The sequence below is a fragment of the Rana temporaria genome, chromosome 2 (assembly GCF_905171775.1).
Source record: "Rana temporaria chromosome 2, aRanTem1.1, whole genome shotgun sequence".
Lineage (NCBI taxonomy): Eukaryota > Metazoa > Chordata > Amphibia > Anura > Ranidae > Rana > Rana temporaria.
The window spans coordinates 326,398,822-326,417,554 of NC_053490.1; the positions used below are offsets into that span (position 1 = coordinate 326,398,822).

Genomic DNA, 18,733 nt, shown 5'->3' on the forward strand with positions numbered 1-18,733 from the left:
CTACTTTAGTACACAGGGGTCTCGCATGTGTGAGGGGCTTCAGAATAGCATTCTGAGTAGAGAAAATCTGTTTTTGGTTTTGTGTGTTCCCAGAACAGGGTCTGGTTGCCCGGAGGTTTCAAAGAGATTTGGGTGGGAGAACCCTCTACCCCTGGCCCTAAGCTCGATGGTCCTTCCTGCTGCCTGGACCAATACTTTGGCTGTGTTGATCATCACCCCCGCCTGCTGCCTCTACTGCCTATGGACAGTATTTCTGCCTGGACATATCTGCCTGCTACCTGGACCAATGCTTTTGGCTGTACTGACAGTATTTCTTCCTGTACTAATTTTGGGCAGTATTCCTGCCTGCTGCCTGGATGATTGCTTTTGCTGTTGCTGCTCACATCCCTACCTGCTGCCTAGACCGATGCTCTCCTCCTGTGGACCACTGTGCTACTAAAACTACAGATTATGTTTGTTATTTGGTATGTACATACTATGTGTTGGAAATATGCAGGGACTTCAAAAAAGTGATCGGTAGTCGGGAAATATGTGTAATTTATGCTCCTAGAATGCCTGGATGTGCTACTTGGATGTTGGGCCTCTGTATATGGCCAGGCTGTGTAAAATTCTCACATGTTGTATCGCTATACTCAGGAGTAGCAGAATGTAGTTTCATGTATGCATATACTGTGTTCAAGAAATAACCTGTCAATGCGATCATATTATTATTATTATTATTATTATTATTATTATTAATAATAATAATAATAATAATAATAATAATAATAATAATATTATTTTTATTTATTTGTTTTTTTACAAAGTCTCAATTTCTCCCAGAATTGTGGGAAAAAATTACAAGTTCAAAAAACTCACCATGCCTCTTACTAAATACCTTGGACTGTCTACTTTGCAAAAAAATGTAATTTAGAGGGTATTTGTACTTTCCTGGATTGTTGGCGTGTCAAATGAGATGGGCCTTCAGTACATCAGGTGTGATGAATTTTTCAGTGATTTGCACCATAACTTGTAGACTCTAACTTGCACACAGACTAAATAATATCCATTAATTTGGGTTATTTTTGCCAAGGATATGTCACGGTATACATTTTGGCCCAAATTTATGAAGGAAAAATTACTTATTTGCAAAATTTTACAATGGAAACAAAAGCTCCAAGGAAGGGATTCCCCCACCAACACGGACTGTGTTGATGGGGGGGGGGGGATTAGAACTAAAATCACACCATCTATATGGTGTGGTAAGCATATTACATTTTGTTAACGTGTACTGCAAAGGTATTTTTAATCTAGTGGTCTTGGATTGCTGAGCAGGGGAGACAAGACTTCCTCAGCAAAATTGGTTGCTGTCAGGTGTTTCTCAGAAGGCTTGGCGTGTCTGAGCAATGTTTGGGTGGCTCAGGTTGAAGCTTATTTTTGTTCCTGGATTTAATCATCATGTGGTTAAGTATCGGCATTCTATGGATTAGTGAATGGGGTGTTCTGCTAAAGCAGGCAGATTTTTTAAATCAAAAAGTGAATTTTCAAGAAAACTTGATCAAATAAAGTTGCCATCCATACTCTTAACAAGACATTTCTATCTTTTTAGTAGTGATTGAGGAAATCTTCTCCAGGCCAACCCCATGTTGTATGCTGTATAAAGGTGGCCTTTGGGCTTAACCGCTTTTTTTTTTTTTTCTTCTGTGAGCAGACACTGTGCTTCTTGTGACGGGGGATAATTTGATATGTTGGATCAGTAAAGTGTTATAAGTGGAAGCTAATCAGCTTTTAAAAAGAATGTGTTTGGAATGTTATGAATGCATATCACTCTAGGCCTAGCCATACTTCCTTCGTTACTGGCTGAATTGTATGGTCTGAGTAAATCCTACCACTTACAGCCTGGACTGTATTTCCCTTTATTTTCTCCTATCTTTTGGTTCTCGGCAGTCTAGAACTGTGGTTCTTAACCTTTTTAAAAACCAAGCCTGGTAAATTCTTCCAAAACCTCCCACACTCCAGCAGTAAAAGTTTTTATACTCTCAATAAAATTATGGGAAAAACACAGGGGGATTGGGGGACTCTGTAGAAAACTTTATGGCCCTATAGGGGATTGGATTTTTGCAAGAGGCTGAAGGGCACTGTCAGATGTTGCGGGCTCTATAACCCTTTCACGTGACGCAACGCATACATGCGTCCTCGGCTTTCGGGGGTTATACCGGGATGATGCCTGCAGCCGCAGGCATCATCCCGGTACTGTTGTTTAGAGCCGGCGATCGGCTATCCAAACATAACAACCGATGCGGCTAAAAGCCACTCGGTTGTTATGCCGGAGGAGCGGGAGGGGACATCCTCCCGCCGCTCTGACCGGGCCTCCCGTCCCACCGGGAGACCCGATCCTCCATCCGCCGCGTTCTGTGTCCAGGCGGAGACTGACACTAAGCCGTAAACGGCTTTGATTCAGTCTCTGCATTGAAACCACGGAAGCGGCGTCATGACGTCACTTCCGGGTTTCTCGGCTGTCAATGGCGCCGGACTTAAAAAAGTACACAGTATTCAGAATCGCCGTTTTCGGCAATCTGAACGGCGATCTGAATACTTTGAAGTGCAAAGGAGGGCTCGGGGGTCTTTTAGACCCCCGATCCCTCCATAAAGAGTACCTGTCACCACCTATTACTGTCACAAGGGATGTTTACATTCCTTGTGACAGCAATAAAAGTGATCAAAATGTAAAAAAAACAAAAACACAATTTAATATTATAAAAAATAAGAAAACAAAAAATTTTTTTTTTTAAAGCGCCCCCCTCCCCGCGAGCTTGCACAGCAAAGAAAACGCATACGGAAGTCGCGCCCGCATATGAAAACGGTGCTCAAATCACACATGTGAGGTAACGCCGCGATCGTCAGAGCGAGAGCAATAATTCTAGCACTAAACCTACTCTAACTCTAACCTGGTAACCGTAAAAAAAGTTTAAAGTGTCGCCTATGGAGATTTTTAGGTACCGTAGTTTGTCGCAATTCCACGAGTGCGTGCAATTATAAAGCAAGACATGCTTGGTATCTATTTACTCGGCGTAACATCATCTTTCACATTATGCAAAAAAAATAGGCTAATTTTACTTTTTTATTTTTTTAAAATTCATGAAAGTAAATTTTTCCCAAAAAGTTGTGTTTAAAACACCGCCGCACAAATACCGTATGACATAAAATATTGTAAAAATCGCCATTTTATTCTCTAGATTCTCTGCTAAAAAAATATATATAATATTTGGGGGTTCTAAGTAATTTTCTAGCCAAGAATATGGATTTTAACTTGTAAACACCAAATGTCATACATAGGCTTAGGCATGAAAGGGTTAAAAAGGTTCTGCAGCAGGCTGGAGGACAATATGGATGCCGAGGGCTCTCCTCAGCATCCACTGCTACCCACCAGTACTTCCAGCACTGGACTTTTTAGTCTCATTGTATTTCAAAGTTTCTGGTCTATGCTGGATTGCTCATGGTTGTCTTGTTCTGTCAGTGCCAACCTCCTCTTATGTTCCAAGCCCACTGTTTTGGATTTGCAACTGCCAGAAATGATCAAAATCAAGGCAGAAGTTTCTTTGTACATTGTCAACTGATAACTGTTTTTTAATACAGAATTAACAGAGGTAAATATGTGTAGCACTACCCCCGAAGGAGCTGCTGGTTTCTTTTGGGTGGCATGTTGCCTCTGTGGCTCCACCGTCTAGGGTACTAGAGAGAGAGTTGCAGTAAAGGGAATGTCCACATGACGGGTGTCTTTCTGTGCTTTTATTACCCAGCCGGTTTAAAACAATGAACAGTAGAAAGGTGAAGGGATAGCAAAATAGACAATGGCAAATTCAGGTGTAACTGGATATGGGAAACCGTCCTGCTTCCAACGACAACTTTACTTTGCCACTCCAGCAGGAGTGGGTACAGTACACCTGGACAGGCCTCTCACCAGCCTGGCAGCCAGAGTGTCACTCGAACTTAGGATTAAGTCTCTGCCACAGACCCTCCTAAAAGGTTGGAGACAATTATGGCCCGGAATCCTCTTTCAGTAGATTCAGCACCCAGATTTCCTTCAGGTAGTTTGGTCAAATTTAGAAACTGACAGGCGACCAACATCCAGCCTCTCAGAACCAAGGTTTTCCTCCGATGAATGGACAGACCCCTCCTGAAACACCAGCCTACGGACAGACTCCTCATCGGTCAGCTTCCTCCAATTGGACGGACAGCTCAGGACCACCTCCAGATTGGGCACCCAGTCGATCACTGGGTCCGCACAGCAGATCAATTGCTCCGGGCCAACGTGGTCCTGGAACCAGGAACACTGTGACACGCGCACCCCCTGGCCAGGAGGGTAATTGCGGAGGTGTCGTGGAATGGCTACCCCAATGGTGGGCACCACACGAGGAAAAGACCTAGAGAAAAATGGCATCTGCCCCTAAATGCCCCTCCCCAGAATGCAGTGAGTTGGCCCAGCCTCCTGAATGACTGCTGGGGAGAAATATCCAACCACTTGACCCCACTGCTGCCACCTGCCGTCCGGGGGTGATGGGAGTCCCCAGACAAAAGGATAGCACACAGTGCAGCCAAGCTGGAGCAGAGACCCCAAATTTAACCAAATAACAGGTTCAGAGCCAACTATCTCTCTGAACTTCGCCTTAATTTACCATAGCACCAGCTCTGAAAATGGCCTGGTGCTTCACATGTCTATCTTGTCAGGCAGTGTTCATCCACTGCAAGCTTTTTTTTTTTTTTTTTTCGATCACTCAGACGGGAATGTGTTTTGGGAAGAGAGGTTTAAAATGGATATAACACGGACCCCAATAAAATAATGCAACTGATTTAAAAATTCTACACATACCCATCACCCACTGCCATCCTGTTATAAAACGTGTGTGTGTGTGTGTGTGTGTGTGTATGTATATAAAAAAAAAAATTACCTGTATTAAAACCATCAGATGCCAATACTTTTGCCTCAGAAATCCAGAAGGAGTCTTTGGCTGAGGCATGAAATGCCCCCCCCATGTCTATCGTCCCTTTCTATACCCCAAGACTGGAGGCGAGTAGAGCCTATCGGCGGCTCTCCTGACAAGGGGGGGTTTGCGCTGATTGTTTATCAGCGCAGCCCCCCTCCTCGGATCGCCACACTGGACCACCAGGGAAGCTCACCCAGGACCACCAGGGAAGGGCAAACTGTAAAAACCCCCCCCCCCCCCCCACCAAAAAAAAAAAATAGTAAAAAAAAAAAAACCATTAAAAAAATGCCAATCGGTGCCCACAAATGGGCACTGACTGGCAACATAGGTGCCACCCCACATTGTCCATCAGTGCCACCCCACAGTGTCCATCAGTGCCACCCCAGTGTCCATCAGTGCCACCCCACAGTGTCCATCAGTGCCACCCATGAGTGCCCATCAGTGCCGCATACCAGCGCCGCCAATCAGTGCCGCCTTATCTGTGCCCGTCAGTACTACCTCATCGATGTCCATCAGTGCCATCTCATCAGTGCCCGTAATTGAAAGAGAAAACTTACTTATTTACAAAAAAATTAACAGAAAAAAAATAAAAACGTAATTTTTTTTTTTTCAAAATTTTTTGTCTTTTTTTTTAGTTGTTGCGCAAACAAAAAAAATCGCAGAGGTGATCAAATACCACCAAAAGAAAGCTCTATTTGTGGGGAAAAAAGGACGCCAATTTTGTTTGGGTACAGTGTAGCATGACCGTGCAATTGCCATTCAAAGTGCGACAGTGCTGAAAGCTGAAAATTGGCTTGGGCGGGAAGGTGCGTAAGTGCCCTGTATGGAAGTGATTAATACAAAAAATAAAAGTCTATCTGCCAGTAAAAGGCCTCCATGGTGGGGTTTTTTTCCAGAAGCTCAAGCTTCAGTAGCTCTGCAATCTAGTACCTTGATAAAAATGCTAGAAATTACTAAGAGCCCTTTCACACTGGGTTTGCTCCGTGTTTTATCTGTGCTATTCGGCCGCTAGCGGGGGGCTTTCAATCCCCGCTTGCAGCCAAAGAAAGGGTTAAAAGCGCCCAAAAAGTGCTGCTGAGCTTTTCAGGTGCTTTCATACACTGCTCCCCTCAAAGATGCTGCTTGCAGGACTTTTTCGAACATCCTGCAAGCGCAACGCCCCAGTGTGAAAGCACTCGGGGCTGCAGGGGAGGGTTTTTCATGCGCTTTAGAGACTATTTTTAGCCCAAAAGCGCCAGAAAAATGCCTCGGTGAGAAAGGGGTCTAATAAAAGCATACATGCCACATGTTGCTGAAAAGGAGCTAATGTCAAAGCTGGAGGGGAGACTGGCTAAAACGCATTTAAACCAGATTGTAGCACGCACTGCCACAAAAGAGAACGTTTTCCATCTGATTCCTGGCAACCTGCCACCTTTTGCTACATATTGTGTAGCTCTATTTACAGGGGAAGCAATATATAATTACTTTCCCATTTTAATAGAAAGATGGATGGCTGCATTCCAATTTAACAGCTTTATTCACATAAATCGTGATCCATACACCAACACATGCACATGTTACAGATGCAAATAACTGACGCATTTCACACCGTTGCTGGCTCTATGATTAAGCACCAGTAACAGGGTAAAATGCCTCGGCTATTTGCATCTGTAATCTGTGCCTCAGTTGTATGGATCACGATTTATGTGAATAAAGGTGTTAAATTGGAGTGCTGCCATCCATCTTCCTTTCTTCTATCAATTGACTATGCAGAGCCACCACCCTTTTTATCTCCTAAGCAAGCAAGGATGGTGTGAATGTGGGATTATCACCTGGAGCAGTCATTTCTTTCCCATTTAGCTTACACTGGCATTTTATTACTGGTCCTGTCTCTTCATCTCCAATTTCTCCCCCAGTACAGGACAGTTGTGTAACTGGCTAAAGTCCTCAGCTGTGTCTGATAAGATTCTGGTAGTTTTCTACTCATCCTCACGCAATATGTATTTCTCAGGATAAGCTTGGTTACTTATTGTAGAATCAATTGCCTCCATTAACAGTGGTGGGACTATAAAACGGGTACTGGCTGGACCAAGAAAGGGTGTGTGTGTGTGTGTGTGTGTGTGTGTGTGTGTGTGTGTGTGTGTGTGTGTGTGTACCGTTTTTTATTGGCATATAACACTCGCCTTCATTTTAAGTTTCAGGAAAAACTTAAATGTTAAAAACTTTGAAGCAAAATAATGGTCAGTGGCCATCTGCAGCCTCAAAATTGCCCATCAATGCCCATCTGCAGCTTCACCATTGCCATCAATGCCCATCTGTAGCCTCACAATTGCACATCAATGCAGCTTGATTAATGCCCATCTGCAGCCTCCCCATTGCCATGAATGCAGCCTGATCAATGCCCATCTCGGGGGGGGGGGGGGGGGGGGGGGGGGGTTGTGAGCCATCGGATTACATACAGCGAGAATCTTCTGTTTACTCAGCGGCCTCTTTAATACAAAGTCCCACCTCCTGGACCAGCTTCTATGATAGATCAATGGTCCAATGCCGGCCCAGGAGACGGCACTTCCTATTACAGAGGCTGCTGAGTAAACGGGAGATTCTCGCTGTATGTAATCTGACGGCGCTCATCCTGCCCCCTCTCTCCGAGGCAGCCCAAATTGCTGTATCGGCATATAACACGCACACACTATTTGCAACTGATTTGCAGGGTGAAAAAGTGAGTTATACGCCAATAAATACAGTATATAATGTGTGTAATATATATATATATATATATATATATATATATATATATATATATATATATATATATATATATATATATATATATATATATATATATATATATATATATAAATTTCTCTTTGCTACAACGTAAAGTAGTAAGTATACAGCTCATATAACAGTAAAAATTTTGCTGTCCCCCCTCCAAAATACCTTGACACCCAACCATTAATGTCTAAACCGCTGGTAATTGGGTCCAATTAGCCATTTTCCTCCCCGGTGCCATGTGACTCGTTAAAAGCAGGTGTGTTAAATTTGGTGTCATCGCTCTGATTGGTCACTCCTCATGGCAAAACTCTGAGGCTCTAAAAAAAAAAAATTCTTCTACATAAAGATAGCCTAGGCAATAAGAAGATTGCCAAGAAACAGCTGTAGTACGGTGGCCAAGACCATACAGCGGTTTAACAGAACAGGTTCCACTCAGAACAGGCCTCACTATGGTCAACCAAAGAAGTTGCATGCACGTGCTCAGCATCATATCCAGAGGTTGTCTTTGGGAAATGGGTGCATGAGTGCTGCCAGCTTTGCAGCAGAGGTTGAAGGGATTGGGGGTGGTCGGCCTGTCACTGCTCAGACCATAGGCCTGCACACATCAAATTGGTCTGCATGGCTGTCATCCCAGAAGGAAGCCTCTTCTAAAGGTGATGCCCAAGAAAGCCTGCAAACAGTTTGCTGAAGACAAGCTAACAAGGACATGGATTACTGGAACCATGTCCTGTGGTCTGATGAGACTAAGATAAACTTATTTGGTTCAGATGGTGTCAAGCGTGTGTGGCGGCAACCAGGTGAGGAGTACAAAGACAAGTGCATCTTCCCTACAGTCAAGCATGGCGGTGGGAGTGTCGTGGTCTGGGCCTCCATGATTGCTGCCGGCACTGGGGGGCTACAGTTCAGTGATGAACCATGAATGCCAACATGTACTGTGACATACTGAAGCAAAGCATGATCTCCCTTCAGAGACTGGGCCACAGGGCAGTATTCCAACATAATGACCCCAAACACACCACCGAGACTACCACTGCCTTGCTAAAGAAGCTGAGGGTAAAGATGATGGACTGGTCAAGCATGTCTCCAGACCTCAGCCCTATTGAGCATCTGTGGGGCATCCTCAAACGGAAGGTGTAGGAGCGGAAGGTCTCTAACATCCACCAGCTTTGTGATGTCATCATGGAGGAGTGGAAGAGGACTACGGTGGCAACCTGTGAAGCTCTGGTGAACTCCATGCTGAAGAGTGTTAAGGCAGGGCTGGAAAATGATGGTGGCCACACAAAATATTGACACTTTGGGCCCAATTTAGACATTTTCACTTAGGGGTGTATTCACTTTTGTTGCCAGCGGTTTAGACATTAATGGTTGTGTAGATTACTAAAGCGGCGCTAATTGTTACCAGTCCACCGTGAACAATCTTTCTTATAACCGTTCATAAGAGAAATATATGAAGGATAGAAGGTGTGTCAGAGTCCTGAAAAACCCACAGGTGCTTCTGAAATGCGATGTGCTCTCTCACTGCAATCGGCTCCCACTGTGTGTCACACACCCCTTTCGGGTTTGTACTCCCCAAAAGGTTGAGTTTATCAGGCACTGACAAACTGGTTCATCCCTCCATCTTCCACATCCTGGATGTACACGCTCCCAAGGACAATCTCTCAAATGGGAAAAAAAGATGCACAATAGTGCAGTCCCGTTTCTCCTTTTTTTTTTATTCATAAAAGTCCATGGTAACATCCATAAAATCGTCATAAGGTATATCCAGCACAATAATTCAAAAACCGCGCCGTTCCAAGCTCCAATCAGGCAATGTGTGTGTGTGTGTGTGTGTGTGTGCTAGTCTCGTCCACCGCTACCAACATCACACTGTTTCCTTCCTCTGGAACGCACAGTATTGCTTCATATTGCCTTGAGGTCATGCCCTGACGTTTCGTCATTGCGACTTCCTCGGAAGTCGTAATGACGAAACGTTAGGGCATGGCCTCACGGTTTTAGATGTGCGATTATTCAAATATTAATGGTAACATTATGTTTAGATTTTAAGAAGCCTGTAGCACCGGGATATTGAAAGAAGGCCAGGGACTTCACTATTTCTTGTATATTAATGGCTGTGTGTTATTTGAGGGGACAGCAAATTTACACTGTTATACAAGCTGTACACTGACTACATTGTAGAAAAGTGTAATTTCTTCAGTGTTGTCGCATGAAAAATTTCCTCTTGCTTTCTGTTCTGTCTGAGACAGAAATATACCTAATGAGACATGCCAAAACATAAACTAATGTGTTTAACCCACCCACCCTACTCTGTGGTGATATCCCAAAAAAAATAAAATAATTGGGCTGTACATATGCTTTAAAAGGGGCAACTATTGCAGAGTACTGTCATTCATAAAAAGTGGGAGAGCAAAACCATTTGCGTCTCAAATCTAATATGTATCCACACCTAATTATGCATAATGGGATCGTTGAATTGATTTTCATGCCTGTGGTTGCATGAGAAGACTTTCTATTGAAAACCCTGAACGTGTGACATAATTGGAGCATTTTCTTTGACCTTCCACACAGAGGTGATACTACAGTCAAGCTGTGATTTTCATTTGAAATCGGTGACATGAAAGCTCTGGTGTACTTTTGCTACTGCTTATTCTTGCCAACTAAAGGACCAGAACAGGTGGCTCTCTAAAAGACTCAAGAGGGTATTCAGAGGTGCCAACACAGTCCGTCATTTCGAAGGGAAGCAAATCTAAAGAGCCCAACATGTTTGCATGCTCTTCAGCAAGGACGAGCAAGGACGAGCACCGGCGTGTTCGCACAGTCCACATGCAGAGCCTGCCAGGAAGTCTGCGCTAATCGCAGGCAGTGAGACTTTTCCCAATCTCTGCAGCCGTGCATCGGGACAATGTCTCACTGCCTATGATTGGCACAGTGCCGACTTCCTGGTGGGCTCTGTGTGTGGACTGTGCGAACACGCCGGAGCTCATTCTTGCTCTTCAGCTTTTTGCTTCTCCAAAGCCAGCACCAAAATCAGCTAGCTTTGGCTGAGACGCAGGAAAGCGATGCATTCAATCTCATGATCAGGTCAAAGGGCTCAGGCCTAGTAATTGGCTGCAAGGCCCAGGTACCGTCACTTGGACGTACGTTGCGCTCTTGCATACCCAAATTCTTGCCAACTTCATAGGAGCGAAAAGTTGTAAAGGTAGTGCAGGTAAGGTATTAAATATAGAGGGGATGAGAGGCCTTTCTGGAGACACTGACCTTGTCCTGCATGTTGTCCTAGATCACGTAGTAGGGTTCTGGTCTCAAAGAAGCATAATGTGTACATGTATATTTATCAAACGGTATGTAAAAATACCAGCAGTTTTCATGGCATCCTTGCTAAACAACCAGCTCTAGCAGTTTCCTTCAAACAAAATGTCTGTGTGCGGGTGTATAGGTCTGTTGGCAGGGTTTATAAAGTGTTGGCAGTTTCCTTGTCGCTGTACTAATTCTAAAGGAATCAAAAGAAGTTCTTGCTCCTGAGTTTAAAGTAGAACTAAGGTTTGGAGGTTTGGTAGGACCACTTGCTTTAATGAGCAAGTATGCATCCAGGGATATAGGCGCCATGCTCTCCCTTGCTACTGACAACTTTTGTGGAAGCTGTTTTCAGCTTTTGTCGGCCTCTTTCTCTGGCCATAGGGTGCCCAGTCAGTTTGCATATGTGTTTTTTGGGGGTATAGAAGAGACCTACAGGGTCTCTTCTAACAAAGACTATAAACACTAGCAATATTTTTATTTTTTTGGCTTCAATTCTAGTGTAAAATCACTGCTTCGTCGTATTTGTCATTTGAAATCCATCCCCAACTCTCAGATGTCAAAAGAACCTATTGCAAAAAAACTTGAAACTGCCATTATTGGGGGGGGGGGGGGGGGCTGGGTGGCGGCAAATAAGGTTCTTATATAAAGAATTGTATACCTGCCTTGTCCCATCACCTGCACTGTTCATCTCCCTCTCCTATAACATAATCGAATAGAAAAATATTTATTATTTTTTTAACTAGGCGGACTTGGTCCCGTTGACTCCTGGGATATCGTCGCAAATCCCAACGGTCTTCTGGCACACTTTTTTTCTTTTTTTTTCCATTGCAAGATTATCATTATTGAGAGAGAAAGCAAAGTCACATATTTCTGCAGCAGCCTTCTCCCGTCACTTGAGTGACAGACGCCTCCTCCCTCTCCCCTCTTCTGCTCTGCCGATGCGTGCCATGGCCGCTAATGTGGGAGCAAACCATAGCAACATGTAAACAATGATTTGCCTCACTGCGTGCTTAATGCGCAAATGCCTGAGTTCGCAGGGCATGATGGGTTCTGAGCTCTTGGTGCTGCCCTTACTGCAGATGGAAACTGACAGAGCATAGCTGAGCACTGTAAAAGTAACGGATTCACTGGTAAATACAGCGTTATGTGAAAAGTTTAGTAATTGGTGAGATATTTGACTTATGCATTTTGTGTGTTCTTTTTAGATTTGGACTGAAGCTCCATTATAAGCACTAGAAGTGGGCAGACTGTTCTGCATTCAGTAGTTTAGGATGTCCTCCATGTATCGTGGTTCTGTCCTATGGCCCTAGCATCACTGTTTGTGTGTGTGTGATTATATAATATATATATATATATATATATATATATATATATATATATATATATATATATATATATATATATATATATATATATATATATATATATATATATATATATATATATATATATATATATATATATATATATATATTCTCTCTCTCTCAAAGAGTTGGAGGACAGAGGCATTGGAAACTCCTGGGAGTGTTTTTTGATTACTGAATAGCCTGACTGAGGCTAGAGAGCTGGAATGGTGGCTGTTGGTGACCCAGGGGAGGAGCGATGTCACCCCACTGGTGGTGTGGCCATGCTCAGGTCTGATAGTTGCCTGTCTAGAAGTGGCAGGTATTCTTATTGGCTACAGAGATGACAATAACCTGTATGTAAACTAAGTAAGTAGTTGATAAAAAATTAAAAATAAACGTTATTTCAACTGTTACATCCTAGGCAAAAACTGGTAATTTTTGGTATGTAAAGCAAAGTGGTTTCTATGCAGAATGTTTGTTTTTTATACTATCTTTTATTTTTATTTATTTTTTTACAAAAAAGACAACCATTCTGTATTGTGTTTTTTTTCTTAGCTATGGCAGCCATTCGGAAGAAGCTGGTGATAGTTGGCGATGGTGCGTGTGGAAAAACTTGTCTCCTAATAGTGTTCAGCAAGGATCAATTTCCTGAGGTCTATGTGCCAACAGTCTTTGAAAACTACATAGCTGACATTGAAGTAGATGGAAAACAGGTAAGGTCTGACTTCATACCAGTGGATTGGTTTTCCAACTCTGTCATATTTGACTATTTCTTAAGGAGTATTAGAATTGGGCAGATGCTAGATTATCCATTCCTTGCATTAGGGTAAACGTTTTCCAACTTGCTGTTCTCATTAAAGACTTACTGGAGTCCTACATTGATCTAGCTCTGTGCCTGTCTGCCGGTCTTCTCTCCCTGCTTTTACTACACTACTCGAAGAGCAGCAGGAGCCATTGGCTCTGGCTGCTGTCAGTCAAATCTTGAGTTGGAACAGTCTAGGCTGCAGGAAAATGGATTACCATCTGTGCTTTCTTTCTCATTGCCAATACAATAACCAGAATGTGGCAAGTACTTTAGACAACACAACTTTGCTAGTTCCTCAACCACATAGAGCTATCCCTCCCCAGACAGGTTCTCATGCATTGTGCTTTTTTAAGAGGTTTTGTCTTGTAAAAAACAATTTGTGAATTATTAATTTCCAATTTTCTTAGAATACAAATATATTCAACCTAAATCTAAAAATGACATGGTACGGTTTGAGAACAAATGAGTGAGTTTGCAGGTGATTCTTTGCCAATAATACAGGACTGGCCTGTAAGGAATTGTTGCCAAAATGATTAATGGACGGATTGTAAGGCTTCTCTCAGAAAAGCTGGCAATCTTATGTTGAAAAGAACACCCTTCTGTTGGGATCACCTATTTTACAAAAATATTTTAATACTTTAAATCTTGTAAAAATGTGTAAATGCAAGCAAAAGATAGGCAATGGCTGCCCTGATATGGATTTGGAAACTTGAGCTTTTATTCAAGAAATTCCCACATTATAACAATATGATCAGCCTGGTTAGGACCTGTATAACAGGAAAATTCTCTGTAAATAAGGTGACGCAACCAGAGGGGTTTTATTGGTATAAGATTGCCACCAGTTTATGAGCTAAAGTATGGGCCCTTTGATAACTTAAACACTTTAGCCCCGGGCCTGTTTTTCAGAGTCGGTGTTTACGAGACAAAACCATTTTTTTTTGCTAGAAAATTACTTAAAACCCCCAAACATTATATATTTTTTTTTTCTAACACCCTAGAGAATAAAATGGAAGTCATTGCAATACTTTTTGTCACACCGTATTTGCGCAGCGGTCTTACAAGCGCACTTTTTTTGGAAAAAATTCACTTTTTTAAATGAAAAAATAAGACAACAATAAATTTGGCCCAATTTTTTTATATATTGTGAAAGATAATGTTACGCCGAGTAAAATGATACCCAACATGTCACGCTTAAAAATTGCGCCCGCTCGTGGCATGGCGTCAAACTTTTACCCTTAAAAATCTTGATAGGCGACGTTTAAAAAATTCTACAGGTTGCATTTTTTGAGTTACAGAGTAGGCCTAGGGCTAAAATTAATGCTCTCGCTCTAACGATCGCGGCGATACCTCACTTGTGTGGTTTGAATACCGTTTTCATGTCGGCGCTACTCGCGTATACGTTCGCTTCTACGCGCGAGCTCGTCGGGACGGGGCGCTTTAAAAAAATTTTTTTTTGCTTTTCGCATTTATTTTTATTTTATTTTACAATTTTTAACACTGAAAAAAAAAAATCACTTTTATTCCTATTACAAGGAATGTAAACATCCCTTGTAATAGAAAAAAGCATGACAGGTCCTCTTAAATATGGGATCTGGGGTCAAAAAGACCTCAGATCTCATATTTAGGCTTAAATGCAAAAAAAAAAAAAAAAAAAAAATTTGGAAATGTCATTTTTTCAAATGACAAAAAAAAAAATGTTTCTTTAAGACGCTGGGCGGGACTGACGTTTTGACGTCACTTCCGCCCAGCGGAGCTATGGGGACGGGCGAAGGAAATTTTTCCTTCAGTCTCGTCCCCGCTCAGCTGCCGGATGGTCGCGATCTCCTCCGCCGCTACCGACGGCTCCGGTAAGCGGCGGAGGGCGCGGAACAGCGGCGGGAGGGGGGGGGCCCCTCTCCCGCCACCGATAACGGCGATCTCGCGGCGGATTCGCCGCGGAGACCGCCATTATCGTTAACACGGCCGCCCACAGAAGAGATGAATATCTCGATTGTGGCAGCAGCTGCTACCGTTACCGAGATATTCATCTCTAAAGTGATGACGTATAACGGCGGTGGGCGGTCGGCAAGTAGTTAACTTAAGATATTATACTTGCATGTAGACCCCATTCACATCTGCATGTCACGCTTGTCGTGACAGTAATTGTAATGACACCCCGAACGCGACCAGGAAATTTATGTTTTGTCCTGCAAAAATGCGCAGAACTTTTTTTTTTTTTTTTTTTTGCATCTGTGTTGCACTAAAAAAAGTATGTTAGTGAAGTTATGAATGGACTCTTAAAGTTATTGTAAAGTCGTGTTAATTTTAACAAAAAAACTTGTTAATCTTGCCTGCTCTGTGCACAGAGCAGCCCTAATCCTCCTTCTCGGGTCCCTCTTCTGTGCTTTTGGATCCTCCCTCCTGCCGAGTGCCCCCACATTGAGCAGCTTGCTATGGGGGCAGCCGAGCCAGAGCTCCTTGGCCTGGATTCAGATAGATTTGTCTATCTGCGGGCGCAACGTATCTCAGATACATTACGCCGCCGTAACTTTGGGCGCAAGTTCCGTATGCAGAAAGAACTTGCGCCCTTAAATACGGCGGCGTAACGTATGTGTGGTGGCGTAATCCCGCCTAATTCAAATGGGGATATTGTGGGCGAGTTTTATTTAAATTTAAGGTGACCCCGCGTATTTTACGTTTTTGTGAACGGCGCATGCGTCGTTCGTGAAAGAATCCCAGTGCGCATGCTCGGAATTACGCCGCAAAGCCTCATTGGTTTCAACGTGAAGGTAACTTGCGCAAAGCCCTATTCGCGGACGACTTGCGCAAACGACGTAAACAACGTCCATACTTAACATTAGCTACGCCTCATATAGCAGGGGTAACTTTACGCCGGAAAAAGCCTAACGTAAACGACGTAAAAAAATGCGCCGGACGTACGTTTCTGAATCGGCGTAAATACCTAATTGGCATATTCCTCGCGTAACTATACGGAAGCGCCACCTAGCGGCCAGCGTAATTATGCAGCCTAAGATACTTACGCCAGTCGGATCTTAGGGAAATCTATGCGTAACTGATTCTCTGAATCGGGCGCATAGATACGACGGCCCGCACTCAGAGATACGACGGCGTATCTGGAGATACGCCATCGTATCTCGTATCTGAATCCGGCCCCTTGTGTCTATTCAGACACAAAGCTGTGGCCCGGCCCCCTCTCTACTCATTGGCTCTCTGAATTTGATTGTCGGTAGCGGAAGCCAATGGCACTGCCGTCTCAGCCAATGAGGGAGAGTCCTGGGCAGCCGAGTCTCCTGCAACATCGCTGAATGGAGATGGCTCAGGTAAGTATTAGGGGGGCTGCTACAGTAAATATGCTCATATTCCAAGGTGTTACTGCATATCGCTTAGAGGTGCGGGCAGCTAGCAACCAGGTAAATATACAAACCCTTAGTGTAAATCACAAAACAAATGGTGCAACGCCTCATGCAAGCAATCATACACAAACAAGATTATTAATAAAACACATTTCTTGTAACTCATCTCTGTGCACACACAAAACATAAAGCAATCAAAATTCCAGTTTGTGATCTGTGCCTTTTTTTAATAATGCTTCAGTGTCTTCCACCTTAATAAATTGACTGACTGTACCACATGCAGATAAATCTGTTGGTGCCACTACTACCCCACCAATATAAACTCCCCAGACAAGCTTCAGGTTAACACAGTGGAGACAGCATGTGATATAAATCGGTTTCAAGCTATTTCGATCATCTGCAGTTTTCACTCCTCACCACCAGCAGGTGACCTCCTAGGTGGGACGCTGATGCAATGCCATGGTTTTTAAAACTGCAGCCATATCAGTGAATTTCTGTGGCAATTTTGCAAATCATCTGACTTTTTTTTTATTTATTTTTTATAAACTTTGATTTAATAAATACTACACTATATCTTTGCTGCTCCGTGTGGTGAGCTATTTCCTATACAGCATTCCACCCAGATGGTCGCCCCATGGTGGTGAGAACTGAAACTGCAGGAAATTGCCATATACTGCAAAGATCTTCTTTTTAAATCCCTTATGCATTGTGTTGAATGATAGAGACCTGCTAAAAGAAGGGTATATAAAACTCTAGCGTTTAAACAGACACCTTTCCTTTTTTCTTCTAGGCAGGTATACCAAACACCAATTAATAGTTATGAATTTCCTAAATGTACAACTGGGTACTAACATTTATAGGTAAAGTTGATCCGAGGAAAATCCGATTGCCTCTCTGGGATCAGGAAGGAATTTTTTCCCCTGCTGTAGCAAATTGGATCATGCTTTTGTCATTCAACATTGTACTTCCTTTGTGTTTTTTTTTTTTTGTGTGTTTTTTTTTTTTAAGCGCTTATATACACAAGATCTTTCCAACGCCTCTATTTTGATTCAGTTATTTGCTCTGCCCCTGGACTCTCATGGCTATAAACAGTTCGTTGGCAGCACGTTTTTCCCTCCATGTTTTGGTTGGAGATTTTCGGGAGTGCAGTGGACTGTCAGAAATTTTACGCACACAATAGCGATGGTGTAGGTATGCACCTTGTATGGCTGGGCAGGAAATGACCAATATAAAAGTTCTGCTGAAGCCCTGCATTACCAGGTGAAAACTGGGAGAAAATTTCATATAGAAAAAAATGGCGGATGGATATATATCTTTTGTTAAAGTATAGATCTAGGTTTGTCCAAAGCATTTTTGGCACCTTTTAGTCCCATTTCACACTTGTGCATGATTGCATGCGATTCACTCTGCAAATCACATGCCATATCCTGCGATTTCAACCATACAGATAGTATGGCTGATATTGCATTCGAACCAAACTCCAGAACTGGATCACATGGGTGTTCCCACCCATGTATTCCGATTCATGTACAAACTGTCAGTTCAGTGCGATATGCAAGCTGAAATGGGGGGTTGTCATTAACATTGTATGGACACTCCCAGCAGTTTTCATACGGCAGTGTGAACTGCCGTGCGAGTCGGGTGCGATGCGGGAACCCACAGTGGATTCGCCTCACTGTTGACTGGCTGGGGACAAGGTTCTTTGGGGTGGGGCGCCTTTTCCTGGCCGGGCTGCGTGCTCGGATAAGGGTCTGGTATGGATTTTGAGGGAACCCCCACGCCGCTTTTTCGGCGTAGGGGGTTGCCCTTAAAATCCATACCAGACCTGAGGGCCTGGTATGCTCTTGGAGGGGGAACCCATGCTGGTTTGTTTTTTTAAGATTTGGCATGGAGTTCCCCCCTCAAGATTTGCACCGCACAAGTGTGAATCCAGCCTCAAAGAATAATCGGCTCTGTGGGAGGGAGGGGATTGCCTGAGAACTCTTTTCTCTTCCTGTAAAGTTGCTTCGGTTAAGACACTGATCCGACTTTGGAGGCAACTTCTAGTGAAATCGGTGGGTACAAGTTGCCTAAAAGTCGCCTAGAAGTCGGATTGAAGTAGTACATTAAGACTGCTCCATTCACTTACATTGATGTTCTCATGTCTGCGACTTGGGGCGACTTGAAGTCGGATCTCAAGTCGCCCCTGTGTGAACCGGCTCTCAGGAGATGGTGAGT

The 18,733-nt window shown here is 43.3% G+C and overlaps 1 protein-coding gene across 1 annotated transcript in view; it reads left to right on the forward strand.

Moving 5' to 3' along the window:
• The window catches only part of LOC120927051 (rho-related GTP-binding protein RhoC), an 81,942-nt gene that overhangs the window by 49,234 nt on the left and 13,975 nt on the right, over positions 1 to 18,733 (forward strand). Inside the window, exon 2 of the mRNA XM_040337481.1 lies at positions 12,914 to 13,071. Coding sequence (XP_040193415.1) covers positions 12,916 to 13,071 — 156 coding nt within the window. The 5' untranslated portion in view covers positions 12,914 to 12,915. The remainder of the gene's footprint in view (positions 1 to 12,913; positions 13,072 to 18,733) is intronic.